Here is an 18,008-nt window from a genome sequence, read left to right as displayed (position 1 = left end):
CAACATCAACAGTCCTGCAGAAATGCCCTCCCTAGAATAGACAGACACTGAAACTGGCTCAGATAAAGTACACACACACACACACACACACACACACACACACACACACACACACACACCCCCAAAGTCAACATTATTAAGCATTCATTTATGCACACCATCTCCTTAAAGAACAACCAGGATGAACTTTAAAATTGTTCATCCTGCAGAGAACAAATTAGCAGAGCTAACAAACACATAGGCTGCTTTTGTGAACTACAGGAGCTACAGTCCTGCACTCTGTGAGTGGCAGCTAAAGGAGATTGTTACTGTAACCTGCAGTTGCAGGAGCGAGAGTGCAGACAGTTTTCACACCTGATCGCTCCACTATTCATCGCCATTACGTGTAAATTCTACTGTTAATGTGGAATATTTTAGAAACCTTAAGTGCAGGACTCAGTGTACCCTGCAGGATCATTCCACAGAAGATCAGCCAAATAACTGTAGCATACTAATCGAGTTACAAACCCTTAGAAGATTATTTTGGCCGAGAAGGGTAGAAGATGAACCCGGTATCAAAATGTGGTTAAAAAAAAAGACTTTTCACCTGCAACAAACTGCTGTGACCAGCCTGATTTTTAAAGAAGTGCAATAGCTTGGCACATAGATGCCACCTTACCTGCTGCTTATTGCCTTTGCGAGTCAGCATGACAAACTGCATGGTATCGGAGATGTCCGAGTCTCCCTCACTAATGCATGGCTGTCCCTTCTTCAGCTGACTCTTCAGCTGCAGAGGAATGGCAACATCCAGCTGGTGCACCTTCACCGCCTCGCCACTACGCTGCTGCAGTGACACAACACACAGTGAAGAGTCAGTCTGCGAGGTCTGGATCAAAGCTGAGGAGACCTGTACTACTCTATGTTTTCTTATGTTTGTAAAGTGCTTCTTTTCACTGAGCAAATTCATCATGTCCAGAATATCCCATCATTATCTGGCTTACATCAGCAAGATGGCTACCAATGCCATAAGGCTACCTGGGTTTCAAACTAGCTGTGAGCATGTTCACATAAAAGAGACTAAGAAAAACAGTGTAATAAAGGCCAAAAGCTACAAATCTGCTGTTAAAAGAAAAACGCTGCATGTAGTTATGAAACTGTGCATGCGTTTTTAGTCGTTATTATGATTACACTCATCTCTTTGATGTTTTTAGAATTCAATCAAATATTCAGAGTGCATGTGTGTGTGTGTGTGTGTGTGTGTGTGTGTGTGTGTGTGTACGCGCATGTGCGTTTAAGTCAGTAAAGCCTTTTGCAGCATAAAAAGTACTTCATGGCCAGTGTGGCGGCAGGACGCTATACCTGCAGGTTTTCCAGCATCATCTTGTCCAGAGCCTGAATGAAGTCCTCGTCCTCAGCGCATGCCACGTGCTTCAGCCCGCCGCCACGGATGGTCACCTCCTGCACACACAGGCAGCAAATCAACATCAGCAAAAGCACAAATCTTTAAACCAACAAAATGTATTAAATCTAGATTTATACACAGACATTTCCCATTGCTTACATTGTTCTCCTCGTCAGTCTCGTTCTCCTTGTTGGAGTCGGTCAGGTAATCCGTGTTCTCTTCTTCCTCTTCCTCCCTCTCCTCCTCTTCATTCTCTGACCCTTCCTGTTGGAGAAAAAAAAACCCAAAACAAAACAAAAAAAAAACAGTCATAGCTATATTTCTGTTTTTGCCATGCAGCTCTCAGGTTTTTTGATCTGCAGCCGGGTGTGCATGAGTGTGCGGCCGTGTTGGATGTGGGGGTATTATCCTAGTTCACCTAATGACCAGGAGAATACTGCGGTGGGTACCTGACCACCATCTTGGAGTTTTGAAACCAGATGTTTCACTTCTGGGCACTGGGCTCCACCACCCTATGCTAGATGCCACTGTTAACTTTAGACTTTAGACTAGGGTTGAATATTTAGCATTTCCTGTAAGTTTGTTCTGTTGCAAGATGGATTTTGTTTGAGGAAGAACGCCAGAATGGGGGAGTCAACACTCACATCCTCTTCCTGTTCGTTCATTTCGCTTTCATTGCCTGACTGCTCTTCGGTCTCTGCGCCTCCCTCTTCATCATCGTCCCCGTCATCATCTTCCTCGTCAAGACCCTCCCCTTCGCTCATGGCACTGGAGCGGCCGTCCTTCTCCATGGCCAGACCTGCACAAGAAAACGTGGAAAGATTCCTCTTTAGGACACGTAAGACTAAAACAATCAGGAGAAATTATATCATAAATGTCTCCGAGCCCAGCCCAGCCTGGGAGAGCAGCTTTACTCAAACAAAGCCCTCAGTTATATATAGAACAAATATTCCAGAGAAAAATTGTTGTGTCTATGAAGCTCGTCACAGAGCATAATTATGCAAGAAAAGGTAACGGCGAAGAAATGAAGTCTGGCAGTGGCGTGGAGTGGAAGATCAGGTCTTGTGTGACTCAAGGACTGAGGAATGTCCGATCCTGGTTGAAGTATGAAAGGTAACAATAGCTCCACTGTTTAGCTTCAGGGGCCTTCATCAATCACTCTCCTCTCCTACATTCCCACACACAAACACATGCTTACTGCTTATCTACCTGCATAAAGGTTTACACACATAAACACAACAGTGATGGAAAGCTGCTGATTACATGTACTTTTATACAGTTTTGAGGTACTTCTGGCTTGTGCTGCTAATCACACCGATGGGGACGTATTAGCAAAGCAGCTGTTAACCTTATCTCTCTCCCATTAATGCCTCTTTGGAGGAATCCGACTCCAAGGAACTACTTTCCCCCCCACTTTTACTCTAAATAACTGAGTACTTTACAGCTCATGTATCTGTACTTTTACTTGAGTACAGGATCTGCGAGGGTGTCCTGCTCTCAGAGGGCGCAGCTGTGGTTTACATTTTTCTCAGCACATTCCAGGTCAACACCTTGAAACTGTTAAACAAAGCTCACGTTGCTGCGCTGTTATCAGGCCGCAGAGTCAGATACACCTGCTGCGCAAACACTTCCTTCTTCCTCCTCTCCAGATATCATCGTCCTGATTGTGTTTTGGTTTTTACATTCCTGAATATTCGTATTGTCTCTGAGCTCAGATTCTGTGTCGTAAAGATTGTAGTTTCGGGGTTCGAGAAAGAGGTGTTAGGGGTTGCAGCTTATTTACACCTCAGTGGTGAATCTTAACCTCCTAAGACCCGAACTCTTTCATGGCATACATTTTTAATTTCTCTTTGCTATTTGGGCTGATTGGGACCTGATGAATATAAAAACAAAGAATTACATGAGAGTGCTAGAAGAGGTGTACAGACAGCACTTGAAAGAAAATCTCTTAATCGTCACATTTCAGACACTCAACAGACAAAATGAACAAAACAAATGAGTGCATGTCACATGTTTTATCAACAGCACACAAATGCATCTTTGGTGAGATCAGATCTCTCAAGGTTATCAGGCTAGATTAAACTGAGGTCCAGAGGAAGTCTGAAACAGTCGTCATTGATTTTAAAAGATCCTTCCTGAAGTCTCTGTAATGAGTGGGAATGCATGTATTCGGCATTTTAAACAATGAATTCAAACCTGCTCGACAGACAAAGCAGAGGCAGAGAGAGGAGTGACACAGCATGCTCGCTTGCCCTCCCACACACTGGGGAATGCTGCTCTGCCAGGACAACGGAGAGCAACCAAACCGGCAACACCAGCTGCTACACCAACGGCGTCATGCTCCACGCACATTAAAGATGATTACTTAGCGTCACCCTCCTACCTAGTTTGACGAGCACCTCTCTCTCCAGGTCGCTGACTTGCTTGATGGCCTCCTCCAGGGAACTGCTGAGCCTCATCTTAGGCCTGAGCAGCTCCAGCGTGTCGCTGATCATGTAGTCGATATCGATGGGGAACGGGTGGTCCTTGGTCCACACGTCCAGGCTCTTTTTCCACCATATGTACCGCTGCAGACACACAACAACATCTCACTTACTTCACCCCTGACCAGAACACCTCCTGAGCAGACCTCACAGGTCTGTCAAACTCAAAACAGTGGCACAGTGATTATACCCAGTAGATTTACAGAAAATATCAGGGTTCCCGAACATAAAGTATAGGCACTTTAGGAGGTTACGTGCCTGGAAGTAGATGAGGAAACAGTCTAGCTTCCTCTTGCTGGAGCCTCGATCGAAGTATTGGCCGCAGGTATCAAGCAGGGTGCAGACCAGGCGGATGCGGAACAAATGCTCTGGGGGGTCCAGAGGGCTGGGACTGCCGTCCTGATTCACGCCGAAGGAGATGAAGGAGAAGAGGGTGCGGAAAATGACGGCCGACTCCACCATGCGGTAGTTGTAGAGCTCGCCCAGGAACTTGGCGCTGCTGATCCGCCGCTGGTTGAACTTGGGCTGGTTGACCTAGGAAGCGAGGGAAGAAGAGGAGATCCTAAATTGAGATGTCCAACAATATAATATAGGATGCTGCAGGGGAGAAGAAAAAGAAAATGGAGGGAAATTCTTAAAGCTTTTTGCTGCAGGGCTCAAGACCGCCAACGTCCTGGTTGCTAGGAAAAATGCTTGAATTTCGACTGTTTTGAGGTCAGATGGAGGCCAGATCAGGGTCAAATTGTAAGCATGGCTTCTAAAATATGCAAGTAAGCATTTGCAGCTGTGACACAGGCACGACTGTTTGTGTTCAATTATTTTTTTGTAAAATCACAACCTCAGCCAAGCAAATGGAGTCCGACAACATTCCAACATGTCCTGCAACACGTAGCAGACACAAATGACACAGCAACACAGGTGTCCGCTTCAATCAGCTGCCAGTCAAGCAGATAGCATCGGGGTTTTTTTGATCGTCCTGTCCATTCAATGCTCCTGATCTCACCTCTCCTGCACTAAACGTCCCAAATATATGACACACGAAGCATCTGCAGCTTCAAGTTACAGCGAGGTTAAAGACGTCCAGAACAGTTATTACAACTCAAAAAACCAAAAAAAAAACCAAAAAAAAACCTCCTCAGATTTTCATTTTGAATTTCCACTTTTTAGTTTTGCAAGTAAAAACATCTTTAGTTTAGTTTTTAGTATTTTTTTTAGATAACTGCAGTTAGTTTGTAGCCTTACATGAACATGAATAATTTCTATCACTCGACTGGAGATCCTTTTTATTTTGTGTGTGTAAGCAAACATCAGGGCCAACTGAAACAGTTTTCCCAACATGTAAAAAAAAAAAAAAAGAAAAAAAAGAAAAGAAAATGTAGGAAATAAATACATTCAAGAATATAAAGAACACCCGCTCTTTGGCACTTATTAGTGAAGCATAAATGAAAAAAAGGACTAGATTTCTCAAGAGAAAGCTGAAGAGAAATAATATCGACAGCAAGAAGGAGCAACGTCCTTCTAGCTTCTTCGATATGATCTCTGACTGAATGTGACCGGAGTGAAAGTAAACAAGCGAGCTCGAGAGAGAAAAAGAACGCAAGCTTCGCCATGGTCTGATCTTTCCACAGTCTGCAGTTAAATAAAACCTTTTGCACACATTCAGTCTGCTCATTGTCATGGATACCAGAACAAACATTTTGGGTCAGCGTCAGACTGATAATACATTCCAAATGTTGGGCCAGTGCATCCCTAATGGCAATAAATATAGAAATTACTGATCAGAGAATCAAATTACAGTCCTATAAACTACTAAGGGCTCAGTTAAGGATGAAACACAAAAGCATATCTTGTTTTCAGACTTGATTTTGCTTCTTCTTACCTCCATGCCGAGCCGGATGTCCTCCAGGACACCGTCCACCACGTGGATCCCCACGTCCTCCTGGTAGGCCACCAGGCCAGCCAGCAGGTTGGCCACACAGTGGATGCTGTTGTACTTCACGTTCCAGATGTTGACCATGCAGCAGATCAGGTAGCTCTTCACCTCGGGGTCCTGCCATGGCAGCTTGCGCATCTGCCTCAACACCTTCTCTGTGGTGACCTTGGACAGGTCCTTATAGAGCAGTTTGCAGATGTACTCCTGCAGCGGCGGCCTCTTCTTCTTCACCGTCTTCTCCATGGGCGGCGGGTTGCAGTAGTAGTAGGCGTTCTCCACCATGGTTACGTAGCGGGCATCAAGGTGCTGGGCCTGCTTTTTGCGCATCATTTGTTCCTGGAGCACACATGGGACAAAAGTCAGGCTAAAAACCACTCATTTATCTTTATATTCAAATATTTTCTCTGTTTTTGTCCTTTTCTATATCACATTCTAGTTATCTGCTTCAAAGTGAACAGAAGCCCAGCGAAGAGGACCAGTACTGACCAGCAGGACACTGGTGCGCAGGTGAGAGTCGGGGGATCTGAAGAGGAAGCGGCCGCAGGTCTCCAGCAGTGTGCAGGCCATCTCTATGTGATGGTGCGTAAAATCAGACAGCAGCATCTGGAGGAGGAGGAGACATGGACAGAAATCTATAACAGCTAAGCTGGATGTCGTCTCGCCGGCTGTGTTGTTATTCTGATGCATGCACACAGCAGAGTGAGCTCTGGAAGCATTTCGTGCTTGTTATCACAGTGAGGATGAAGGTAAGTAAGTTTAGTTTTTCACATCTTCATCTTAATGTGGCATTTTGTTTGTGATCTGATTGGATGAGCAGAGATGTTGCTAAAAGTGTTTGTTTTCTTGTACAGGGATTTAAAGACAAACAGCCTGATGTGACTCAGACAGTGGCTTCTTTCACCCACCTTGAGACACTGAAGTGTGTCTGTCTTCGAGAACATCTTGAACTTGGCCAACTCGCCGATAAATCTGACGGTTTTATTCTTGGTCTCGATGTTGATCTGATCCTTCTTCCGAATCTAGAAACACAGATTCGATTCATAATGTTGGCAAGTGTTTTTAATGCAAACATGATGGAAAAAAGCAAAGTATGACAAATCTATTTAAAACCTGATGTAAGTGAGCAGAGAACCTACATGAAACCTGAAGTCTCCCTTCAGCATGGAGCACAGGTCCTCCGCCACGTCTGACATGCATGGATGCAGCGTCGCCACCAGACGAGAGTAGAAGGGCAGGAGATCCAACCTGCAAGAGGAGAATGACTCAGTGCACCGCTCACAATCACACAATCAGTCATGATGATAGCACCCCCTTGTGGTGATTAAAGGTAAATGCCAAACCAGATGAAACCTACCTCTGTCTGGGGACAGTGAAGAGAGCACGGACAAGCTTCCTCCTGTTAGACTTGGTGTTCATGTTCATGCAGAAGTCCATGGCAGCCTGTAGGAATCACCAGAGATCATAAACCTTTATAAACTATCCAACATCTGGAAGCTCATTGTTTTCCTTGGATCAGTGTGTCTGTCCTCACCTTGTCTATGAGGTCTCTGTTGACACAGTTGGGAAGCTGCTGGATGAAAGCATCCACGATTAGCTTCAGGTGAGACCCCGTGTTAGCTTCCTCGTCCTCTTGTTCTGCACAGACAGAAACAAATGTTCACTTTGTATGCAGTTCAAATGAAACCAATGCAATGTGTATGTTCCACTTATTGTTCATAGTTTTGTCTATACAAGGATTTCTGCACCATTTTAAAAACTCAAAGTATTAGGCCACATCTCTTAATCTCTGAATTAAGATATTTTTAGTCCTATATCCATGCAGTCTTCCTTTTTGTGAAACAAAAAAAAAAAGAGGATGCCACTACTGCAACTAGTCAGTTCATAAGATTTCTTACCTCCTAGATATTACAAAATCAACTGTAAGTCAGCGCTGCTTCTGTGAATCAACTGCCCCCATCTCATCCTGTTGCCATCATCCTCCTGTCACACCAACCCTTGTACGTCCTCCTTCACTACATCCATCCTTCCTCTCTAATCTTCTTTTCCTTCTGCAGCTTCTTTTCCTTCTTGTCCTCTGCAGCTCCATCTTCATCATCCTTTATCTGATATATCCACCAACCCTCCTCTGCACATGTCCAAACCACCTCTCTGTCCACTGTTACACTTCTGACCCAAGCATTAGGTAAATTCATACATTCCAAGCTGTAGAACCTACTCGCAGAAGACCCAGTAAATCTCACAGACTGCATAAAAGATGGAGTAGGTGCCATCTAGTGGTCTACAAAAAAACAAAGCCAATACTTGAGTGACTTAAGCCTGCATTTCTTCTAAAGGCCAGCAGAGAGCGCTTCTGCGAGCTGTTAAAGAAGCTGGCTGTATCCCAATTCAGGGTCTGCAGCCTTAAAGGCCGCATTTTAAGGCCGATTACGTCACCGCGACGCGACGAAGGCTGTCCCAATTCGAAGGCTGCTCGAAATGCGGCCCTCAAATGCGTCCTTCATTTCCCTGAATTTTAAGGACGTGGCGGTGTAGACTTAGTGGGCCAACATATCCCAGAATGCATAGTGCGGCGATGGGTGTGGATAATTTTGCCGAAAAAAACGGCGGACGAGGGGCGCTCGAAGAGTAAACTTTAAGTAAGTACTGAATATTATGTCACTTATTTATGTGCAAATGTTTAATAACGAAGAACATGAAAACATTACTGTTGGCCACATGTCGGCAAAGTTATGTGACATTAGTGACGTTTGTACAAACTTGTTTTTAAAGCCCTTACTTTAAAATATACACCATTCAATAGCTGAACTTAATCTTACAGAGAATGATCAAAGGTCATGTAGAAACAAACAAACTAATGAACAAAAGATTTTCTCCTTCATTTCTGTCAAACAATGCTGTATGTAACGTTTCCAGCTGTTAGTATCATGGTTGCTAGGCAACCTGGGCAGCGCAACGGAGGCTAGACCGTCCCATTTCACAAGCCTCGCATTTCCGGCCTTAGCGGTCTTTAAGTACGCGGCCCTTGTGGACCGTTAAGGCTGCGTACTTTAAGGCTGAATTGGGATACAGCCATTGTATAGACGTTTATGATGAAGCAGCCTTTGGCTCCTCTGATCTTTGACCTCAGTAACCATTTTCCTGATGAGTTTATGGGCTAGTTTTAAGTCCTATTGTTCATTTAGTAAATTATAGTCCAATCAGATTAAAGGACAAACCGGTGTATTTTCATTGGCTAACTTGTGATTAAACACTGTCAGCCAATGAGCATGCAGTAACACATCATCATAGAAGTAGTACAGTAGCTGTTTTCTGGAAAATCCTGTTTACCTTGTTCATCGAGCAGTTTTTTGGCCAGCTCTTCATTTTCCACCTCGTCTGAGCCCTCTAGTTCAAGAGGTTCATCTGTGATGTCCAGAGCCTCGAGCTCCAGCTCCAGCTCCTCTGTTGTGCTGCCCGCATCCTTCCCCTCTCTGCCATCTGAACCCAACAGCAGCACGGTCAAAACAAAGTACACAAATCTCTTCCTTTTTTGTAAGCATGGGTGTTTTATAACATACCTTTGGCATCCTCCTTCTCTTTGCCCTGACTGCTCTTCTCGTTGTCCTTAAAGAGGATGGCGGGCACAAATGCCTTCAAGTCCACCAAGTTCTCATAGAAGTTACGAGCGTCTTCGTCTTCCCAGATCCCTCCTTCCAGGTCATACTCTCCAGGCTTCCCGGGGGTGAAGATGTCGATCCCGGGGCCGTGCTCTGTGACAGCAGAGCCATGATAATATCAGATATTAACAAAAAATTGACAGGGTATAATATGAGGAAGAAAAAAAAAATGTGAGGCCACACACCCTCCTGCACAGTCTTGTCCTGAGGCAGCTCGGGCATGTTTTCATCCAGCAGATCAGCCAGAGACTGAGTGTTGGCCAGCAGCTTCTGGTAGGAAGTGGCAAATTCCTCGTACTGCTTGTGTCGGTCCTCGCTCAACTCTCCTTTGGAATGCAAGATCCGCCTGAAGAGGACAAAAAGTTAGGTATGCTCAAACAATCACGCAGTGGTTTCCCGTAACAGCTGAACCTCACCTGTTCTGTCTCTCAATGTTCTGCAGCTCCCGGTGGTCCTTCTTCAGGTGTTTGGTGAGTGATGTGAAGTATTCCCGCAGAAGATTCTGGAAGGGCTGCTGCTTCTCACTGCTGATGATCTCGCTGGGAGGGAAAGCCAAGCCAAACTTCTCGGCCGCCAGTTTCACCTTGCGGGGCACCAGCCCAGCAATGTCGTCCCCGCAGTGCTTACAGAAGCTGATCACCACGGAAACATGGGTGTGCGTCTCGCGGTCAGCCCCAATTATGTTTTTCAGCTGCTCGTAAATGAGCGAGAGACCCTCTTTGTCTGTGAAGAGACCGACGATGGTGAGCTCGGCGATGAAGCGGAGGTCTGTGCGCAGCTTGCTTACGTTGGGTGCCTTCTCCTCCTTCCTGGCTTCAAAGTGCTTCTTCCAGGCCTGCAAGAGCAACGGGGCAAACTCGGCGTACCTCTGGTGGAAGAGCGAGCACAGATGGACCGCGCAGCCGACATCTGAGATCTTCAGCTTCGCTTCCACAACAGAGCTCACAGCCTCACCGATGTACTTGCTGAGGTTGAGTGAGGCAAAGTCGTTGGAGAGTGAGTCTCGCTGCTGCTCGGTCAGCGTGCGCAGCTTCTTCACGAAGGCGGTGTTCTTTTTAAGGCTCGAGTCCAGGCGGCTAAAGAAGGCCTCTTCAGGACGACCCTCCTGGGCATTCTGGTTCTTGCTGCGCAGTTCCTTCCTACACTGATGGCGCTCCCATGCCTCCTGGTACAGCTGATGCCCCTCCTCCTTCTCCCTGTAGAGATGGGGTGACCCGCAGAAAGAGGCGTGATTAAAGAAAGATAGTAAAACCAGTGCAGTTGTTTCGGGTGCTACAGTGGCCCTAAGACTAACATCAGGGGTTCAGATGGATGGTGGTGATCAACTCTGGCTCTGCGAAAGGTCAAGTCAAACATATACACGCTGGACCAGCAGACACATCACTTCCTCTTATGTTTATTTCTTAAATGAAGGTCATGCTGACATCAACATGCTTTTAAAACATAAAAACACATGTTTTTGTATCTTGGTTTTTAAAAGTAGGAGACACAAAAGAAAACTTTCATCTGCACACAGTGTATGACAAACTTTTAACTTAAGGTTTAAGTGGCTGAGCTTTATCACATTTTTTACATGTTACTGTATTAAGTATTTTACACAAAGGCCACATGGAGATATTCAAATAAACTCACCTGATCAGCTTGCATTTGAACTCAACTACAGCCATTTTAGGGAATCTAGAAATTTTGTGTAGTTCATTTATTACATGCAAATTTACAGCTTTTAAACCCAACAGATTAAACTGTGCACAAGCAGATGAAGCACTGATGTGGAGAGGTTTTGTATTTCTAGTACATTAGGATCCCATTAAAGATCATCTTTGAATTCAAATTTATTAATGCTAAATTAGAAAAACTACAGAGATTCATCTTGGGATAAAGATGTAGGTCAAACCGCCATTTTATCAGCTCTTATGTAGCCAAATCTCCATTTTATTGTGAATTTTAGTGCAGTGTATTATTCTACAGACTTTAAAAACAAGTCTTTGTATGCCTTCCCCACTCTTATTATGCTTATATACTAATGAGCCTCAGCATAACCACTGACCAAAATTTGTGCTGGATTTTGACGATAATGTTGTTCTTCTATATGATGTGGACCAAGACCACAGCCCTGCGCTTGGCAGATTTGTTAACATTGGTGTGTCCACACCTTCCTCCAATAAGTGTGGCTAAGATTAAGTAAGCGGTAGAATTGATCTAAATGGCATTTTAAACATTGCTAAAATCGCTATTAACTCAGAATTTAACAATCAAGATGACTTACTTGAGGAGGGCAGCCTCCTCCTCACGTTGTCTTTTGGCTTCCTCCTCTTTAAGCTTCCTCTCCTGCTCCTCTTGCTGCCTTTTCTCTTCCTCTTCCTTCTTCTTCTGCTCCTCCTCTGCCTTCAGTTTTTCCTCCTCTTTCTTCTTCCGCTCCTTCTCCTCCTTCTTTTTCTTTTCTTCCTCCAGCCGCTTCCTCTTCTCCTCCTTGCCGCAGTCTTTTTTGCCGCTCATTTTGGCCTCGTCTTTGGCCTTGTCCCGAGCAGATGCCGGCCTCCTCTCAGCCTCCCTGTCCTTCTCCTTTTCCTTGTTGCTGAAGGTGCAAACATCTTTCTCATCCATGTTTACTGAGCGCTTGCGTTCAGCAGGCATACTGAGGAAGGACAACGAGAAAAGCTTAATGGCAATAGATGCTGCTGTATAAGTTAAAGAATCATACAACAATCTGTGCTTTTTTGAAAATATTTCCATCAGCCTCTTATTAAAATTAAAATATTAATTATCAGCTTTGTTATTAAATATTCTGATTTCCTTTGATTCTATTCGACCATCCAATTTAAGAAAAAACCCTCAGGAGGGTATGGAACTTGTTGTCCAAACTCGTCAAATCAACAAACCAACCATTTACGATCAAACAAACTCAGCTTATATGGGTCCAAGTTACATTTACACCGAATAATACAGTCAAGTATAAAAACATTTATACTTTTAATTTTTTTTTTTTTACATGCACATTCCACTGACACTGTGACATACAGTGCTGTACTTTGCAGCTGAGTTTCATTCCTGATGTTACTGAGGTAATAAGCTGCACATATAACATCTATCTGCAGATAATAGTGCACTTATAACATACTGTAAATAAGAGAATACATGAAAATATGGCACCTGCATTTTAAATTGAAACTCTGATAATAACCTGCTCCCAACACAGTGATGTGTTCAGCATCAGTTACCATGGTGATTTAGCCAACTAAAAAGAGAGACACTGAAACCTATGATTTGAATCTCAAGACAGCTCACTAAACCATTCATCTCACTTCAGAGTACACCCCTCTGGACTCTCACTGTGGGTGGGGCTGCAGGTACACTCAATAGCAGTGAACTAAGTGAGGAAACGATGTACAGTATCTCACAAGTACACCCCTCACATTTTTGTAAAGATTTTATTATATTTTTCCATGGGACAACATGAAAAATCATGTCTGTTCTGTTTGTAAAAACTTAAAAGTTAAAAATAACAATTTAAATAAAATAAATAAATAATAATCAAGTGGACCACTTGGAAAAATAAATCCTTTGGGCATTTCTTTTGGCCTTCAGACAATAATTCTGATTGTTACAGTGCTCAACGGAACATTCAAAAAAATAAATGAATCAATTGGGCCAGTTTCATTTAGGCATTTACTCACTTTTGTTGGCAGCGGTTTAGGCAATAATGGGTGTGGGTTGAGTTATTTAGAGATGACAGCAAATTTACACTGTTGTACAAGCTGTACACTCACTTCTTTATATTGTATCAAAGTGTCATTTCTTCAACGTTGGCCCATGAAAAGACATAAGAACATATTTACAAAAATTTAAGGGGCAGACAGATACATCTATATCAATTCATTTTGAAGATGTTTTGAAACAAATCAAAAATAAGTAACTAAAATTAAACATGCACACAGACTATCGTTGTACTGCTGTGTGTGAACCGCACAGATAAGCCCAACGATTTCCTGTTTACCTGACACATTAAAACAAATTCAGGATTGATATAATCTAAAAGTCACGTCTAAAGTCTCCAGACACAAAATGGAGGAAGGGTCATCGTGATGAGATGTCATAAGGGCCTAAAATAAAAAAAAATAATTCAGTTTAATCAAACATTCAGACAGAAACTCCACGTAAACACGGCTGAACGGGCCCTGCAGGTGAGCAGGTAAATCAAGCGAGAAGCTCCTTAAAGCTGACACCTGTCCGCGCGTGTAAACGCCGTTTGGTTCGTGCACGTTTTAAAAAAAGAAGAGATTAACATTAAACGTGTAATGCTGTTCCACTGTAAACGCTACGTTCAACAGAATCAACCTTTTGGGGTTGAACTTGTAATGTTAAAGTCAGCGTGACAGCCGCCCACGCAGACTCCGCCTGTTATCCGCCAAACCTGCGTCAGCCTCCTCCGTGTGAACAGCTTAGCAGAAGCTTCACTTTAAAAGACAAGGAGAAAGCCGCGTTCACAGCGCCCAGCAGACGCTGCGACGTTTTTAAACAAACGAACAAATTTATAACAAAAAAGAGCTAGTGTTAGCACGGCTAGCGAGTTTAGCTCAAATGGACTTAGCGAAAACAGGCACAAACAAACGCTTAGACAGCGCAAAACTGACAGACAGTAATTACAACGCAAATTTACAAACATACAGCAAGCACTCCCTGTTTAGAGAAGCCTAGTTTCTTCTAAATAATATGTAAAGATGAGCGGGGTTACCTGTTAGCCGTAGCAAAACAAACATCGGTTCATCCGTGCTGGTTTCCGGGTGAACAGCATCAGGACCCTCTCGTTTTGGAGTTCCAAATTATGCCTGATTAAAAATGTATAAGTTACCTTACATTTTCTCCGATACATGAGAGCATTTTTATTCTGGGCTTTCTAAACGATTACCTTAACAATTTAATCTTCAAAGACGTGAATAATATTGTATTATATATTAAAATTATTGTCTCCCCAACAGCCAGCATTCCAGACTACTAACAGGTCAGACAATGGCTGTATCCCAATTCAGGGTCTGCAGCCTTAAAGTACGCAGCCTTAACGGTCCATAGGACAATCTTAAATAAGTGGTTACAAAGAGACATCACAATTTTTGGAAGAATATTATTAACCAAAATGGATAGTTTATCTAGATTTATATATCCAGCTTACTCTTTATCAATATCAAATAAAGTTATTAAAATAATTAATAGCATGAATTTTAATTTTATTTGGAGAAATAAGTGCCAATATATATCTAAAGATGATTTGGTTAAACCATACATTGAAGGCGGTGGAAACGCAATTGATTTTGATATAATGAATGGTGTTTTGAAACTTAAATGGTTAAAATCCTTCCTAAATAATCCACACTCCATTTGGATTTTATACCAAGTAAGGTCTTTAACACACTGGGGGGTATCGATTTTCTCCTAAAATGTGACTTTGAAATTACTAAGCTACCTGTTAAACTCTCTGAATTCCATAAACAGGTCCTTCTTTATTGGAAAATGTTATTTAAACATAATTTCACTCCACATAATAGCCCAATTTGGAACAATAGATATATACTGATGAACAGAAAATCTATTTTTATTCAAGATTGGTTATCAAAAGGTGTTTGGGCAATTGCCCATTTTGTAGATGAGGAAGGACATGTTCTAGGACATCAAGATTTTTGCCAAAAGTTTAATATCCAATGTTCTAAAAGTAAATTTAATCGGGTTATAAAATCCATTCCATTGTCACTTAAAAACATAGTTGTAAATGATATAATATATTCTGACATCTCCCCCAAGTTAAGGCAATTATATATAGATCGCATTCGATTTTGTGATGCTAAATGCAATAATAAGTTTCTAAGATCTTCATTAAGGAGTCTTTATTCTCCAAATTTACTTAGACGTAATTACATATTAAAAGATTTCCAAAGGGAAGAAATTGAAAAAATAAGAACTGATTATATCACCTTCCCTATCCCTCCTAAAGGGAAAGAAGTCCAATTTAAAATCTTGAACAAAATTTACCCGACAAATAGACTCCTTGGTGATAGATTCAAAATAGAAACGGGTAATTGTGTATTTTGTGAAACAGAAGAGGAGGATTTGGACCATCTATTCTTTTTGTGCAATTTTATACAAATATTTTGGTTGGATTTTCATACCTGGCTTTATTCCAGTGGGATTCAAATTACCCTATTTACCTTAAATATGATAATGTTTGGAGTGTTTTTGAAAGAAAAGAAAACTAATTATGGTGTTAATATGTTATTAATCATGTGCAAGCAATTTATACATAAATGTCGTTTTCTTAAGACTAAACCAACACTAGCTTACTGGAAAAACGACTTAAACCTGTTGGTTAAATCTTTGACCTTAGTTAAAAAATAAAAAGGCTGCTTTTTTTGTTTCCTTTGTGGAAGATTTTGATTTAGTAAGTTAATAATCTGTTAAGTTATGTGACCCCATCTTTATATTTTCTTTTTCCTATGTATGAAAGTTGTTAATATGTAAGGAATGTTTATTCTCTGAATCTGTAATATATGGTGCATTTTGTTTGTATGTTAATATTACTAAAAAAAAAAAAAAAAAAAGCCTTAACGGTCCACAAGGGCCGCGTTCTTAAAGACCGCTAAGGCCGGAAATGCGAGGCTTGTGAAATGGGACGGTCTAGCCTCCGTTGCGCTGCCCAGGTTGCCTAGCAACCATGATACTAACAGCTGGAAACGTTACATACAGCATTGTTTGACAGAAATGAAGGAGAAAATCTTTTGTTCATTTGTTTGTTTGTTTCTACATAAGCTTTGATCATTCTCTGTAAGATTAAGCTCAGCTATTGAATGGTGTATATTTTAAAGTAAAGGCTTTAAAAACAAGTTTGTACAAACGTCACTAATGTCACATAACTTTGCCGACATGTGGCCAACAGTAATGTTTTCATGTTCTTCGTTATTAAACATTTGCACATAAATAAGTGACATAATATTCAGTACTTACTTAAAGTTTACTCTTCGAGCGCCCCTCGTCCGCCGTTTTTTTCGGCAAAATTATCCACACCCATCGCCGCGCTATGCATTCTGGGATATGTTGGGCCCCTAAGTCTACACCGCCACATCCTTAAAATTCAGGGAAATGAAGGACGCATTTGAGGGCCGCATTTCGAGCAGCCTTCGAATTGGGACAGCCTTCGTCGCGTCGCGGTGACGTAATCGGCCTTAAAATGCGGCCTTTAAGGCTGCAGACCCTGAATTGGGATACAGCCTATATATACATATGTATGTATGTATGTATGTGTATATATATATATATATATATATATATATATATATAGCTATATATATAGGATCGCAAGTTCGATTCCTGCCTGGGGCGTCTGTATCCAGTAAGGGTCCTAAGGCTAGACCCCCTATGCTAAGCGAGCCTACCGCAGACATGAGCGAGACAGATAAATATGAAGGCATGCCGGCTCGGACGTCGCCCGGATCAACAAGGTCCGCGTCAAAGTGTTGAGGAACCAGGGCACCCTGACGAAAAGTGGGCTACTGGAACAAGAAGGCATCGGTGGGCAAGAGACGAAAACAGGGCGTTGTTGGAATGCTACTACGCAAGTAACCCCGGCGGAAGGGGCTACATGAATAGGATGAGGGACCTATGGATTCTTCGATACCCAACATCCACAATGACGGCAAAACAACTAGTAGCTCAGTGTTCCAACATTCGAAAGAAGGGACTGCTCTCACAGCTAGAGATTGACGAGGTACAACACAAATGCTACGGCAAGGAGGAGTCAGGACGCCAGGTCAGGGGGGGAGATATCATCACCCCCACCCCCACTGCTGTTCTGCATAGGCCTGAACCCCCTCAGTGAGATCATTAACAAGACTGGCTACGGATACCGACTACGGAACGGAGCAGTTGTCAGCCACCTCCTGTACATGGATGACATCAAACTGTATGCCAAGAGTGAACGAGACATCGATTCACTGATCCACACTACCAGGCTATACAGCAATGACATTGGAATGTCGTTCGGACTGGAGAAGTGTAGTCGGATGGTAACAAAGAGAGGGAAGGTAGTCAGAACTGAGGGGATTGAACTACCAGAAGGCAACATTGCAGACATAGAGGACAGTTACAAGTACCTGGGGATCCCGCAGGCAAATGGGAACCATGAAGAGGCCGCTAGAAAGGCTGCAACCACCAAGTACCTGCAGAGGGTCAGGCAAGTCCTGAGGAGTCAGCTGAATGGTAAGAACAAGATCCGGGCCATCAACACGTACGCCCTGCCCGTGATCAGGTACCCTGCTGGGGTAATAGGCTGGCCAAAGGAGGAGATAGAAGCCACTGACATAAAGACAAGAAAGCTCCTTACCATGCATGGAGGGTTTCATCCCAAGTCCAGCACCCTGAGGCTGTACGCTAAGCGGAAGGAAGGGGGCCGGGGACTGGTGAGTGTCAGCACTACAGTCCAGGATGAGACAACGAACATCCAAGAATACATTGGGAAGATGGCCCCAACTGACCGAGTGCTCAGTGAAAACCTCAGGCAGCAGAAACCCAAG

General features: G+C 43.0%; 1 protein-coding gene across 2 annotated transcripts in view; it reads right to left on the bottom strand.

Annotated features, from left to right (window-relative positions):
* upf2 (UPF2 regulator of nonsense mediated mRNA decay) overlaps window positions 1-16,518 on the bottom strand; it is a 30,168-nt gene extending 13,650 nt beyond the window's left edge. For both annotated transcript variants that reach the window (XM_085437027.1, XM_085437026.1), the window contains exons 1-19: window positions 16,444-16,518; window positions 14,186-14,279; window positions 11,720-12,088; window positions 9,870-10,649; window positions 9,639-9,799; window positions 9,355-9,546; window positions 9,125-9,274; window positions 7,329-7,432; window positions 7,152-7,237; window positions 6,934-7,042; window positions 6,703-6,816; window positions 6,284-6,400; window positions 5,744-6,133; window positions 4,123-4,398; window positions 3,765-3,948; window positions 2,026-2,180; window positions 1,541-1,645; window positions 1,339-1,437; window positions 659-823 (exon numbers count right to left, since the gene is read on the bottom strand). In XM_085437027.1, coding sequence (XP_085293153.1) covers window positions 659-823; window positions 1,339-1,437; window positions 1,541-1,645; window positions 2,026-2,180; window positions 3,765-3,948; window positions 4,123-4,398; window positions 5,744-6,133; window positions 6,284-6,400; window positions 6,703-6,816; window positions 6,934-7,042; window positions 7,152-7,237; window positions 7,329-7,432; window positions 9,125-9,274; window positions 9,355-9,546; window positions 9,639-9,799; window positions 9,870-10,649; window positions 11,720-12,087 — 3,555 coding nt within the window. In that variant the 5' untranslated portion in view covers window position 12,088; window positions 14,186-14,279; window positions 16,444-16,518. The remainder of the gene's footprint in view (window positions 1-658; window positions 824-1,338; window positions 1,438-1,540; window positions 1,646-2,025; window positions 2,181-3,764; window positions 3,949-4,122; window positions 4,399-5,743; window positions 6,134-6,283; window positions 6,401-6,702; window positions 6,817-6,933; window positions 7,043-7,151; window positions 7,238-7,328; window positions 7,433-9,124; window positions 9,275-9,354; window positions 9,547-9,638; window positions 9,800-9,869; window positions 10,650-11,719; window positions 12,089-14,185; window positions 14,280-16,443) is intronic.
* Between the last annotated feature and the right edge of the window lie 1,490 nt (window positions 16,519-18,008).

This window comes from Copadichromis virginalis, linkage group LG17 (genome assembly GCF_057382275.1).
Source record: "Copadichromis virginalis isolate Kocher_CV1m ecotype Utaka linkage group LG17, C_Virginalis_male_GT1.1, whole genome shotgun sequence".
Taxonomy (NCBI): domain Eukaryota; kingdom Metazoa; phylum Chordata; class Actinopteri; order Cichliformes; family Cichlidae; genus Copadichromis; species Copadichromis virginalis.
The sequence above is the reverse complement of the archived record's forward strand: the minus strand, read 5'-3'. Positions and strand labels throughout refer to the sequence as shown.